Below are 14,057 nucleotides of genomic sequence, written 5' to 3' on the forward strand. Positions count from 1 at the left end.
CTGGGCCGCCACGTCTGACCCTTGGTCCTGGTCCCCACCCGCCCACACAGGTTCCGGGTGATCTTTCTCGCCCGGTGCTCACAGTCTGCAGACCACAAACCCTAACCGCTCGTTTTTTTTTTCTTCTTTCTGGGACCTTGTACAACACTGCCTGACTTTGCAACTCTCAGCGGGCGGGCAGGTGGAGGGGAACGTGCGGCGTCTCTGCCCCGTCCCCAGCTTAGCGTGAGGTCACCCCTCTGAACGCCTAGGCAGAGCGGCTGCCGCTTTAATCTTGAAAAAAAACGGTCTGAGGTCCAGGTCCCCAAACCTGTCAGCGGTGACGTCCACCGTGAGAGGTTCGCTCTCAGGGGAGCCGGGCCAGTGCTGCTCTCCAGGGCACCCTCCTCCCTACCCCCTGCCCCCTCCGAGGGAATTCATCCCGGGGCCGCCCCGCAGCCCCGCAGACCTGGGACCTGGGACCTGGGGCGCCCCTGGCTCTCGGGGCGCGCGGTGGGCTCGGGAAAGCCGGCGGTCCCCTCCCGGGCGGGGGGCGAGGGGGCCCCAGGGCGGCGGGAAGGAGTGAGAGTGGCGCCCGCCCGGGGGACTGATGGCCACGGAGAAAGTCCCCCCAAACTGTGGGACCCTTGCGCTGGGGGAGGCGGGGCCGACGCGCAGGAAGATGCCGCGATGGGACCGGGAGAAAACCACCAACCCCAAACCACCCACTTGTGCTTCTCACCCCGATTCCCTGAGAGCGGCCGAGGGACCCCACACGGGCGGCGCCTCGCCCCTCCCCGGCCCCCGCCCGCCCCGGCGCCGTCTCCGGCGGGTGGGCTTCGCCTTCCCTCGGGGTTTCGGGACCGCCACGTGACTTCCATGAAGCGCGGGGGAGGGGCGGCGGGGAGCCGCGGCCGGGGTGGGATCTGGGACCCCGAGGTGCGGCCCCAGAGGAGGAAACGAGGCGGGATGGGAGCCGGAGGGGGCGGGCAGACTCGGGGACGGGAAGGACCGCGGCGGGGACGGGGGTGGGGAAGCCCGGGCGGCGCGCAGAAGCCGCTAGAGCGGGGCGAGCGGGAAGCCCGAGGGGCGGGGCGGAGCGGGGGCCGGCAGGTGCCGGCGGGGATGCGCGGGGCGGGAGAGCGCCGGTAGGCAGCGCCCCGCGTGCAGGGCGCGGCGGGCCGCGCGGCCGCTCCTCCGCAAGGCTGCGCGGCTGGGCGGCGGGGCCGACGAGCGCCCGGCATGTCGCAGGGGCTCCCGGCCGCCGGCAGCGTCCCGCAGAGGAACGTCGCGGCGCCCGGGAACCAGTCGCAGCCGCAGGTAGTGAGGGAGCCGCAGGCTGGGGAGGGCGGCGGGGAGGTGGTGCGGGGGGTCCGGGGTGCTGACGGCTGGCTGGGGGCGTGGGGGACTGGGGGGCGAGGGTGGTCCAGGGGCGCGTGCGAGGACCCGCGGCGCACAGCGTGGGGACCCGAGGGCGCCGCCGCCTGCCTGGGAGGCGCACGGTCCACCTCCCCCCCCTCCCCCCTGCACGTGGGGTCCGCGCTCCTCCGGTGCCGCGCGTGGCCCTGTCCGGAGAGGGGGAATTCAGCCCCAAGGGGCAGCTCGTGCCCGGGCGCTCCCGACATCTACCCTTCCCCGGCCGCCGCCGGAATGGGGAACTCGGACCGGTCAGCCCGGGGGCGCGGGGCGGGGGGCCTGCCGAGGGCGGGCGGCTCCACCCCCAGCGCCGCCGGAACCCCCTCCGCGCTGTCCCGCAACACGGACAGCTGCGTCCTCAGACACCTGACACCAGGCTGCCTGCGGGGACGGGGACGGCCGTGGGAGACTGTCCATCAGCTGCTGTAGGACTGAGTCTTTTCATCATTATGCCCCCCTCCCCGCACCCCCCTTCTCACCTCGGTGTTGGCAAATAGTGTCATTGGCTGATGCTAGAGAGTCGCGGCCGCACAGGTCTGAGTTTGATCCTAGCTTTGCCACACAGGCTGGACAGCCATCGGCAATTTTATTTTATTTTTTAATATATTTTATTGACTTTTTGCAGAGAGGAAGGGAGAGGGATAGAGAGTTAGAAACATCGATCAGCTGCCTCCTGCACACCCCCTACTGGGGATGTGCCCGCAACCAAGGTACATGCTCTTGACCGGAATCGAACCCGGGACCCTTCAGTCCGCAGGCGGATGCTCTATCCACTGAGCCAACCCGGTTTCGGCCATCGGCAATTTTATGAACCTCTTAGGTCTGCAGTGTTCCCCCACCTGCAATAGGAGTACGTATCATAATTCCAGCCTCTAATGATTTCTGGGAGGACTCCGTTGAGCTATGGTTACTAATATAGGGATTTCTGCACGCTCTGCTCTCCTCTTTCTGCCTTGATAAAGGTTCCTTCGGGGCTGTCAGGTGTGACCGTAGGGGAGCTGATAACCCGGGTTAGAGTGTGGGTGTCTGGAGGGCAGGCTGCAGCCAGCTTCTTCTCGCCCTATGACTTGGGGATTCCAAAGAACAAAGAGCATGATTGGGTGACAAGCACAAGAGGGGACCCGCTGACTGGATACAAAATAGCAGCAACCTCAGCACAGGTTGTGGCGGGCATACTGTGTGCTGGGAGCTGTAAGATAAAAAAATCTTGTTTTATCTCACGCTGGCCTCAAGCTGCGGTTCTGGCCATGTGTCTCCAGGGCCTGGGACAATGCCTGGCACATGGCAGGTACTCAGTTAACACTATTGAAAGAACCGAATGAATCACACTTACAATAAACGAGAAAACCGAAAATTCAGAGAATAGGGTCCCCAAGACCATATCGACAGTAGGAGAAGAAAAAAACACAACCAGAAGCTGTGCATTTCTAAAGCGAAAGTTCTGTCCTCTACACCACATTCCCCCACCCCCCTGTGGTGTTCTGGTTTTGTGTACCAAGACTTCTTTGCCTCAAAAGAACTACATTTTAACACCTTGTGTCTGTTTCCTTAAGCCCCAGGCCTCTTCTTCTTCTTATGCCATATATATATATATATATATATATATATATATATATATATATATGTGTGTGTGTGTGTGTGTGTGTGTGTGTGTGTGTGTGTATGTGTATATATATACACACACACACATATATATATGTATGTATTTTTATTCTTTTTCTTTATTCTTGCATATGCTAAAAATTCTTTATCCCCATTACTTGGGGAGATGGTATGTGTCTCTATTTGGAATTACAAGGCCAAATAAAATGATCACTGAACACATTCATTGCATTATCAGTATTTGCTTTCAATTCACATGGATGATTGAGTAGCTTTCCTGTGTATGTATCCCACTAACCTCTTGACTTTTGAACTCTTTAAAGGTAGCATCCCCCCGCCCCCCCCCCCCCGCCTTGGTGTCCTCTCACAGGGTCCTGAAAGCAAATGCTCTCGTCTCCGTGTTTTCTGTAACTGAATGAAGTGTTTTTACCATGGTAGGTACATTGATTGTTCTGCCTGCCCGTTTCATGAAAACTCTTGGAGGATTTGACTAGGTTTGGTTAAATCTCAGATACAGCTAAGGGCTCCCGAGACACATCATCAGTTTGCTTTCTGATTGGCTCTGACCTGGAAAACAGAATGTCAGTCGAGCACGGTTCGCGTGGGCCTGCTGTCCGTGTTGTTTAAGATCATTTGGTGTGCTGGTAGAGGTTTGTGGGTGCAATGAGTTGTAAGAGCAATTGTGATCTGCGCGGAATATCAAAAGCCCCTGTTTGTGTGTGGTGGTGTCAGGCCTGGCACACGGCAAGTTCCAGATAGTTTCAGGATGCTTCCTGTCTTTTCCATTCTCAGATGAGTGCCACCACACCACAGCTCTTCCCGGCACACGCCCTGCAGGGTAGAGGTTGATGAACGTTGGTGGAGTCCAAACAGACCTGAGTTCCACTTCCCGTTCACCCACTCACTGGCTGTGGTACCTGGAGCCAAGTTCCTTAACCTCTCCGAGTTTCTAATTCCTCATCCTTTAAGTGGCGGTCACACCACGCATTTCTCAGGGTCGTCGTGGGGATTCACAGCTAAGCGCAGCCATAGCACCTGGGGAGTGTTCCTCCTATTGATGCAGCCACAAGCCCTGCTGTGGCTGCAGGTGAGACCGCGCAGGCAGGGAGCCATGCTGCGTGAGGAGAGAGGGCAGGCAGGGGGAGGTGAGGGGCCTCCACGTCACTCCTGACCACATACATGTCTTCCCCCAGAGCCCTGAGGATGATGACAGGAAGGTCCGAAGGAGAGAGAAAAACCGCGTTGCTGCTCAGAGAAGTCGGAAGAAGCAGACCCAGAAGGCTGACAAACTCCATGAGGTGAGGCTGTGGTCGGAGCAGAGCCACGCTGGGGCCATGGAGACCCTTGCATGTGGCCGTGGCCCTGAGGTCACGTCCTGGTCATCACCCATTTGGCCACATGCACGTCTAATGCTGCTCTGTGCTTCCAGCCCAGTGTTCTGGTTCTTTGCTCATGGGCCTCTTCATTTTCCCCTCATCCACTGGCTGCATCTCACACCCAAGTTTCTTTCGTTATAAAACAAAAAAGACCCCTTTTGAGCCCGATTCCCTTTTTAGCTAGCGCCCTTTCCTTTCCTTCCCTCACTTTTCTGCTTCTTAAAGAGAGACATGCTGGCTCCATGGCCTCAGTTCCCATTTATTGCCCAGTCCTCTGATTTTGTTTCTGCCCTCCTCCCCACCCAACATATTCTCCCCCCCTCTCTCCCCCCCCCCTCTCTCTCTCTCTCTCACACACACACACACACACACACACACACACACACACACACACTTCCCATAGAAGCTGCTCCTGCTGAGACCACTAGTCTCATCATCCTTGACCTTGCTGGACTATTTGACACCATTGACCTTCCCCCTTTTAAAAACCTTTTCAAGGTCTTTAGCTTCTAATAAAACAAAACAAAATAAAACAAAACCACATCGCCTATTTCTCCTGACCCTCTTAACCACCTTTTCTCTCAATTTCTTTGTTAGATTGTCTGTCTCTGTCTGTTTTCTTAAATGTTGTTCATCAGACTCTCATCCTGGAAAATTTAATCTATAAATCTGTTTTCCCAACATCAATCACTCTGGGAAAGACCTCTGTTCTAGCCATAACCCCACATCTCCAGTTTCCCAATGGGTCTGCTGCAGGCTCCTCACATGCAGATGGTCATAATAGAGGGCCTACTGACCTGAGACAGTCTGTTCTCACTGTCTTCCATTTGTACTTAATGGAGCTAACCATCTTTCCCATCACCCAAATCTGGAACCTGGGATTTATCCTAAACTCTTCCATTTTCCTCGACCCCTGTGCATAACCCCACATCATCTCACAGCCAGGACATGGGAACTGCTCTCTATCAGGAACTGGCCTCAAAGGCATCCAACAGTCTATCCAGGGAGTGGGAGCCCATTCCAAGCTCTCGTCTTTGCACAGAGTTGGTGTGAATAATTACAATTTTAGTTGAACTCTCTCCTGCCAAGCTTTCTTGCCACAGATTGTCTCAGCAATCCAGTTTGGGGGCGTTGACGGCAGAGGAGACCCGGGTGTTTTGAGGGGGAATGACAATCTCTGAAAACCCTTTAACAGTGAAGAGAGAACCGAGTTAGGATGTACGTACTCCAGGGAGAGGAGACCCACTGATACAGCTTCCCAGCGTGGCAGTAGGAAGGCTGGGCTCTGGGCTCTTCAGACTGGGGTCAGGGAAGGTCCTTCCCAGCTTTTATTAGTCCCATAACCTTTCCTCAGAAGAACTGCAATGCCCTCTGCCTCTTTTCTCCCTCCCGCCTTGCTCCTAAAGCTATCCTGCTTCTAGCCTCATGTCACCAAGTAACCCCTGGAGGGAACCTGGGGCTCACAGTGGATGGCCCAGTGTTAGAACACGTGCCAGTTGGACAGCTCGGGTCTTTCCCCTCAAGAAGCTTCTAGTCCAAGGCAGGTACATTAATATAAAAAACACAAGAGGACACTCAGCTTTAGGTCCCGAGCGATTATGTGTGTAGAGGCGACTGAATGACTTGAACAAGATCTTTCATAGAGAAAGGTCAAGTAGATGCACCTCACAAATATTTATTAAGCACTGCTGTGGGCAAGGCATTGTCACTGGGCCACAAAGGAAGGAGTAAGGTCTTATTCCTGTCCTTGGGAAGCACAGGAATTTCTGGGGAATGTGTATTAGTTTCCTGTGGCTGCTGTAACAAATCAGAACAAACTTGGTGGCTTAAAACAACACAGATTTATTATCTGACAGTTTTGGAGGTCAGGTGTCTGAAATGGATCTCACAGGGCTAACATCAAGGTGTCGACAGGGCTACGTTCTTTCTGGAGGCACTGGATAAGAATCCGTTTCATTGCTTTTTCCAGCTTCTAGAAGCTTCTGTGTCCCTTGGCTTGTGGTCTTTTTCCATTTTCAAAGCCAGCTGGCCAGTTGAGTCTATCTTATGCTGCATTGCTCTGACGCTTTCCCCATGGTCACATCTCCTTTTCTGATTCCTTAAAAAAGACCCTTGTGATTAATTGGGTCCACCTGCATAATCCAGGTTAATCTCCCCACTTTAAGATTCTTGACTTAATCACATCTGCAAAGTTCCTGATGCCACTTAAAGTAACATATTTACAGGTTCCAAAGAGTGGATATAAACATCTTTGCGGGGGGGGGGGGGCTGTTATTCTATCACAGAAAGCAACAGAACTAATTTACTACAGAGTTAAGACAGGTCTCTCTCAATTTCTGTCACTGTGTGAGTCAATGACCAAATGAACCAAGTGCCTGGGAAACTTAGAGGTGGTGCCACACGTACTCCCACATGCTCCCTCTTAGAACCGCCGGTGGAGGGCCCTTCTGCGGGGGTTCCTAGCCTGTTCTGCTGTTCACAGACAGGACTGATTCTGCCAGGTGTCCTTTCCAGAAATGGGGCTGGTCGATCTGAAAGCCGGTCCCTCCATGGAAGGACACTCCCTTCTCGCCTTCCTCTGTGGAGCTAGAAGAATGCATGAGGACTGTGCACATGGCAGATCCCCTCAGTGAGTCCAGTTTGGTTGAGAAACACAGCGTCTGGGAGGCCAGGACAGTGGCTCCATCCGTCTACAGACCCCAAAGCTGGAGGCCTTCAGCTGTCACTAACCACACCCACGTCATTGGTCACAGAGGGTGTGAGGGAGCTGGTGGCAGGCTCAGGGATATGGAAATCCTTCAGTAGAAGACGAGGAGCGGCATCTCTGGCCCACTTGAATAATCCCTCCTTCTTCATTCCTTGCCTCCTTCCAGGAGTTTTGGGGATCTATGTTCTTTCTATATGGCCAACATAGTAAAAATAAATAAATAAATAAATAAATAAAAGTAAATATCGTAAAAACTAGAGGCCCGTTGCACAAAGAGATTCGTGCAATAGGCCTTCTTTCCCTTGGCTTCCAGCACCGGTTTTCCTCAGGCACCCGGGACCCAGGCCTTCGCTCCGACCAGAGTCTGCCTTCTTTGTCTTTGCTGCAGGCTCTGGCCAGAGTCTGCAGTCTTTGTCTTTGCTGTGGCCGGAGTGCCACTCCTATAGATCCCTTCGCGCGTCCCCCCCACCCCACCCCCGCCCTCCCTTTCATAGCAGGCATCCTGCCCTGCCCAGCCACTCCAGGCCTGGAGCAGCTGGGCGGCCGCCATCTTTGACCTTCTAATTTGCATATTCCCTCCTGATTGGCTGGTGGGTGTAGCAGAGTGATGGTCAATTTGCATGTTTCTCTTTTATTAGTGTAGATAGACTGTATTTTATTTTATTTTTTTTCCAATTTTTTTATTAAGGTATTATATGTGGATAGACTGTATTTTAAACATTGAAAAAACTCTTCGTATTGGGGATAGGGCATCTGATAAAAAAATGTGGTGAGTTGAGGGCGGAGCACCTAGCATACTGCTGTCAGCCACGGCAGAAAGCCCCTCAGGCCCCCTGGGGCTCCCAGGCCACAGGTAGGATGGGAAAGTAAGAGGGGACACAGTGTGTGGAGGGGCCAGCTCACTGGGAGATACCCAGGGGCAGGAAGCAGCCACCTGACAGCCGTGGCTGCGCACTACTCCCTACAGAGATTTGAGAAAAGTCCCTGACCCATAGATGCCTCTATTCTAGACTCTGGGTTGCGCTGCTAAACATATCAGAGTCACTCGAGATCTTTATTTGCCTTTCTTGAATACCCAGAAGGGGAATATTTAGAGCAAGACGTTTAAAATTCCCACCTTTTTCCTCTGCCCACCTCACTCACTCACCTCCTCCAGTCCCAGCTCATCTAAGTCTCTCGGCCACCTCCCTCCCCTCCCAGTTCTCCATTGCCAAAGCCAGAGGACTGTCCTTCCAGGCGGCCCCGTCTTGGAGGGCGGGGGGCGGGGGGGGGGCGTGGGAAAGAGCCAGGACAGGCCAAGCCAGGGGAGAGCTTTCCCCTCAGGGTAGGGTTGCTGGAAGTTGGACTGCAGTGATGAGAAGCAGTTCCCCATGTGTATCTGTGGACCTCAGTGCTCTCTGTGGCTTTTCAAAGCATCCCTTCAAGACGCTTACACCTCTCATGGGGATTTCGACCCCTATTCATCTCTGGACATTAGGCACATGCCTGAGTCCACATTCACAAATAGGAACTAAGTGAACAGTCCAGCGCCCCAAGGCAGAGGCTGAAAGACACTCCTTTGAGAAGTGGGTCAGACTGGTTGGAGCTAGGCACTGAAAGGTGTAAGACTGAGAAAGACCTTTGAGTCAGAAAAGGAAGGCAGCCATGCCATCCTTCGGAGCCCCAAATGTCACAAACGGACACATTTCTTGAGTAATGTGGTTGTGGTATGGGTTGCCACGGTTGTTTCAGATAATTGCGTTTTCTAAGAGAATGCTTTGTGTTAGTCCCCACTTGGTTTAGAAACTGATGATGACACTAAATTTTACAGCCCTTGCTGGTGACACATGTCTCTGCTGGGAAGGGGATCCGTGTAAGGTTTGGGAGTAGACTTATTGTAAAATCCTGAGTGCTTACAGCCCTTTTCTGCTGGTAACCACCATGGGGAAATTTGAGTCTTCCAGGCACGGCCACGTGAAGGTTGAATTGCTGTCACTGAATAAGCATGGCCGTTGACCTTGAAATCGGGGGTCAGGCTCCAGTCTATATGACCTTGGAAAAGTCACCAGGCCTCTCCGAGTTTCAGTTTCTTGCTTGGGAAACGGGGTCTGTGTGTGGCTGTGTTCTCCTGATGGCCATTTCCTCTCCCTCCTGTCCGTTCCTGCCTTAGTTATCACTTCTGGTCCCTGGTACCCACATTGTCTTTCTTTTACCAGTCCTGATCCTTCCCTCTGCCTCAGAGGCCTCCTGGACCCTGAATATCCCAGACAGCCCCCAGCCCCCAGTCAATCTCTCTTAGATGCCCAGACCAGGCTTGCTCAACCTTGGGGTCAGATAATTCCTTGTTGTGGGAGTGGGGGGGGGGGGGGGGGAGGGGAGCTGTCCTGTGCACTGTAGAACCTTAAGCAGCATCCCTGGCCTCCACCCTCTAGATGCAGGCTGGAGGCCAGCACCCTCCCCCAGACTGTCTCCAGATACTCTAGGTGTCCCCGGGGACTGACATATTGTCCCCCTTGAGAATCACTGCCCTCGACAGCTCAGTTTCTGAGCAGAACGGGGACTTGCAGTGACCTCACCACCTCTAATTTGTAGGTCTCGGCCTTTTGACTACACCCTGGCAGATACCCAGGCAGGCAGCCCAGTAATCTCAAACCCTCCTGAGGCAAAGCACTTACTCATTCACCGCCAACACCAGTCGTTGAGCTAAACAGAGCATCTCTTTGGAAATAGCAAAGCGTCTCGTGTTCTTGATTATTTTTCATGTCTGCGAAGTCCAGGGAGTTTCTTCTCGGTGTGAAGGGGGTCTTACTCTTTCCCCTGTGTTCCCTCTCAGTGTGCTCTCCCCTCGGCCTCCTCCCCTTCTTTTATTGTGGTAGAACTGGTCTCACCTGAAGAGGACTTTTTACTTCTTCTCTCTTTTTTATTCACTCAGCTCGATAAAAGTCCCTCAGCATATTTGTGAGTAAACCTTAAATCTCAGAGGAGAAAGTCCCCTCGGAGAAGGCAGGCGAGGGGCCTGCTGGGTGCCTGTGCGGGCAGCTCTGGGCCCTTCTGCGCTGGGATTTGGGGGAGAGCAGTGGTCCCTTAAGCAGCACGACTCCGTGTGGCTTCCAGAGACAAAGCTCAGAAGCTCACAGCGTCTCGCCACAAAATGCAGTAAATATGGAAAGTCAGTTTGGAATATTTGCCACAAGAGGAGAGTTTCCTGTTCTTTGGAATCCTGTTTAAACGTTAGCTCGTTGGAACCATTCATATCTATTCTCTGTTTACTTGGAAGTGGGGAGCATTTCCAGGTGTGTGTGTGTGTGTGTGTGTGTGTGTGTGTGTGTGTGTGTATGTGTGTGAGCCTCTCACCCCTCTGCTGCAGGCAGGCTTCCGGATGCCTAGGCTCCCACCGCCATCCTCCCATCCAGACTCTCCCCTTGCTCACGGAGGGCGTGGTTGCTGTGTTTGTAGACTGAATTCTGACTCTGGGACCGCAGCTTGTCAGAGGCCGGAGGAGAGCATGAGGAGTTGGAGGAGGGCTGAAGGCAGGACAGGGCCAATGTACTAGTGATGCCGAACTGACCCAGGACAACCTGTGGGGAGAAGGGGTGAGGCCTGCTGCCTTGCGGAGTATTCCAGACCATCCTGAGAGCCTGCCTAGGAAAGGCAGGAGGCAGTAGGGATCAGAGCAGATCAGCCCCTCTGGGCCCCTTGTTCTTAGAGGGAGGAAGATGCCTATAGGGGAGGGAGGGAGGGAGGGAAGGGGGTGAGAGAGGGAGACAGAGGGCTGAGGGGACCCTGAGCACTGGGGCCTGTCAGGTGGGGTACAGGAGAAGGTAGCAGAGGCCCCATGTGCTATATACATTTCTGATCTTTGGAGAGACACCTTATTTAAGTATGATTGAATATGATACAAGACTGACTAAGACACACATACTAAGAGATGTTTCCATTAGGTGCTATGATCATGGAAGCCTTCCTGGAGGTGGTGGGCTTGAGCTGGGCCCACAGAGAAAAAGAGGAAGGCAGTCCAGGGGCAGAGTTGAGAATTTGCATGTGCCTTCATAGCCTGCAAGATCAGATGTTTTTTTGTTTTTTTTTTAGTGGTATTTCTTAAAAATGACTAGTAAAAGAAAAGTTGTGATAGATAATAAGGTTGGGCCCTCTGCTCAGGAAACATGGTGCGCCTGGCACAACAAAGCCCAATAGTGCGAATCAACCTAGAAATGACTGTAAACAACATTTCAGCAAGACTTGGCTAAGGTTGTCAGCCTTAAGAGGGCCTCTGCCACGGGCCACGTCCTGCAGAACTTATTCCTGACTTGGAGGAGAGGAAGGAAGACCTGCTTGGCCTGCTTCCCAAGCTCGTGGACAGCTTAAAGCCTGTGGTCTCACCGATCCAGGGGCCGACACAACCGAGATCCTGAAGGATTTTCTAGGCTGGGAGATGCTCAAGGGAACAGGGTGAAATGCAGTAGCGGTGGTGTGAGGCCCATCCTTAAGCTCCAAAAGATCAATCGTCCTTGAAGTATAGACAAAGAAGCAGCAGATGCAGACAACGCTTGCACTTCTCTGCATGCTCAGGGGGGAGTCCCTGGAGCTGGGTAGCTGTGGCTTGGGTTCAGCCCAGTGCAGATCACCTGCACGCACCATCTGCCTTCTGCATGGTCAGGCCATCCCTGGAACCATGCACTGCATGCTGGGAAGGATACTCTCTCAGAGCCCCTGGCAAACGGGAGCATGTGTTGGATGGCGTCCAAGAGGGCAAAGGGACCAGGAGTCCCACGACCCAAGGAGCCCAAAGGACCTGCGACCGTTGAGCTCAGAGAATACCTAAAGGGAAGTGGTATGGGGCTGCCTCCTAACATTTCAAGAACTGCGATGTTGAAAAAAGTATTGCATTTACTCTGTGTGGTTCCCTAAGGTGGAACCAAGCCCAATAGGTGGGTTTGAAGGAGAGAGAGTTTTTGGATCAGTGCAACGAGGAGCTTCCTCCTAGAGCAGCTCAGAAATGGCAGGGACTGTGCTTTGAAAGAGAGAATGCTCAGCCCATGCTGTGGGCGTCTGAGCTAGAATCACACAGGGACGGGGTTTCTACATCGTGTGGGTTTGAGAGAGACCTTATTAAAGCGACCTTAGCCGCTAAGGGGTCTCTATGATCCCCTCTAGTTCTAAGCCCCTGTAAACTCGGAGGTGGAGGAAAATTAACACGTGAGTATTGGAGCAAAGCCGAAGCAAGGGGTATTCTCGTTCATTTACTCAGTTCTCAGCAAACACGTGTTATGTTCGAGGCACTGGTCCAGGTGCTGGGGCCATAGCAGTGGACCCAGCAGAGACCTTCAGAAAACAGATCAGCCGTTGGGGGAAGAGGAGGCTCACGGGGGGACTAGGGAACTTTCCGGAGTGATGGAAGCATTCTGTCTTGATCCACATCGTTATTTACAATTTGTCAAAACTCACTGAATTATACACATAAGATAGGTGTGTTTTGTTTTCTGTAAATTACACCTCCTGGAGTTTTTTTGGACAAAGGCCTGCCCTCCTGACATTTTCCTCGTGGCGGGAGGAGACAGAGTAAGCCAGTGCACAAACACGCCTGAGTGGTAGAGGCGGGCAGGTTAATGAGAAGGTTTTCGTGGAAAGGAGACGAGCATCACAGCGCGGGTTAGATCTGCCAGGAGGACGGGGAAGAAATGAAGTTGCTCATTCCCTCTCCCCCAGGAATATGAGTGCCTGGAGCAAGAAAACACGGTGCTGCGGCGGGAGATCGGGAAGCTGACGGAGGAGCTGAAGCACCTGAGCGAGGCGCTGAAGGAGCACGAGAAGATGTGCCCGCTGCTGCTGTGCCCCATGAACTTCGTGCCGGTGCTGCGGCCGGACCCCGTGGCCGGCTGCCTGCCCCGGTGAAGCGCAGCGAGGAGCCTGGTCCTTTTCATACCTGTGAGCGGGGTTCCCTCCGCATCCAGGGGACCTGTGGCTGGGCCTCCTCCACCCGGTTCCTCTTCCCGAAGAGGCCGTGTCCTGTCTCCTCGGGTTGTTTTGTGGCTCCTGGGTCTTGGTCGTCTCCCCCACAGCCAGGTCCATGTCAGATGGGGAGGCACCTTGCCAGGCCTCCTCCTCGGAGCTCTGGGCCATGCCCACCGGCACCTGACTCTCAGCGCCTGGAGCGGATCCAGGTCACCCAGGTTGGGAGACCACCCTCACGGCTCACTTCACTTCCACTATGGCAGCTACGAGGTTCTGCCGTTATGCAGAACCGTTTTCTCTGGAATTGGGCAATAAAGATAGTTATTGTTTCTCTTTTTTGCCAAGTTCTTGGAATTTATTTTTAATTTTTTGTTGTTGTTGATTTTAGAGAGAGGGGAAGAAAGAGGGGAAGAGACAGAAACATCAGTGAGAGGAATATTGATCGGCTGCCTCTTGCACTCACACCCCCTCCTGGGGAACCAGCCCACAACCCAAGCATGCGCCCTGATGGGGAATCCAACCAGCAACCTCTTGGTGCATGGGTCGAAGCTCAACCACTGAGCCACACTGGCTGGGCAAGTTCTTGGAATTTAGAGACATCATATATTTTCTCTTCCTGAAGGGGTGACCGCTGTCTCCTCATGGGCCTTGCTTCCCCCTCCTGGCCATCTCCCCTGCAGCCTCATCCAAGCTGGATGGGAAGGCAACTTGGGGGGGCTACAGAGCAAAGGCCAAAGGGACTTCCCTGCCACCCCAGCTGGGTCACAGCTAGACCCGTTTAGCTTTCCTGACTGCTGATCTGCTCTGATCCCTACTGCCACGGCTGTCCAGCTGGCTGCTCACCCACTCCGCTGCTAACCCCTGCGTGTCTGCACCTGCTGGCCCCACTGGCCCGAGCCCCCTGGCTCCACATAATAACTCGGGGACCAATCTCCTTCCATTTAGTTGCTCTGTACCCCCAAGGCATTGCAGCATCCCCCCCCCCCCCCGATCCTCTACTCTGCCTGGGAGACTTGGGAGGAAGGGTCCATGGAGGCGGGTGGGGA

At 54.0% G+C, this 14,057-nt stretch overlaps 1 protein-coding gene across 1 annotated transcript; it reads left to right on the plus strand.

The window, feature by feature from the left end:
• Window positions 1–1,106: 1,106 nt before the first annotated feature.
• BATF3 (basic leucine zipper ATF-like transcription factor 3) lies at window positions 1,107–13,313 on the plus strand. The gene is made up of 3 exons (XM_079761934.1): window positions 1,107–1,299; window positions 4,191–4,295; window positions 12,766–13,313. The coding sequence occupies exons 1-3, from the start codon at window positions 1,222–1,224 to the stop codon at window positions 12,949–12,951; spliced, it is 369 nt and encodes a 122-aa protein (XP_079618060.1). The 5' UTR covers window positions 1,107–1,221; the 3' UTR covers window positions 12,952–13,313.
• Window positions 13,314–14,057: the final 744 nt, after the last annotated feature.

This window comes from Cnephaeus nilssonii (genome assembly GCF_951640355.1).
Source record: "Cnephaeus nilssonii genome assembly, chromosome: 21".
Taxonomy (NCBI): domain Eukaryota; kingdom Metazoa; phylum Chordata; class Mammalia; order Chiroptera; family Vespertilionidae; genus Cnephaeus; species Cnephaeus nilssonii.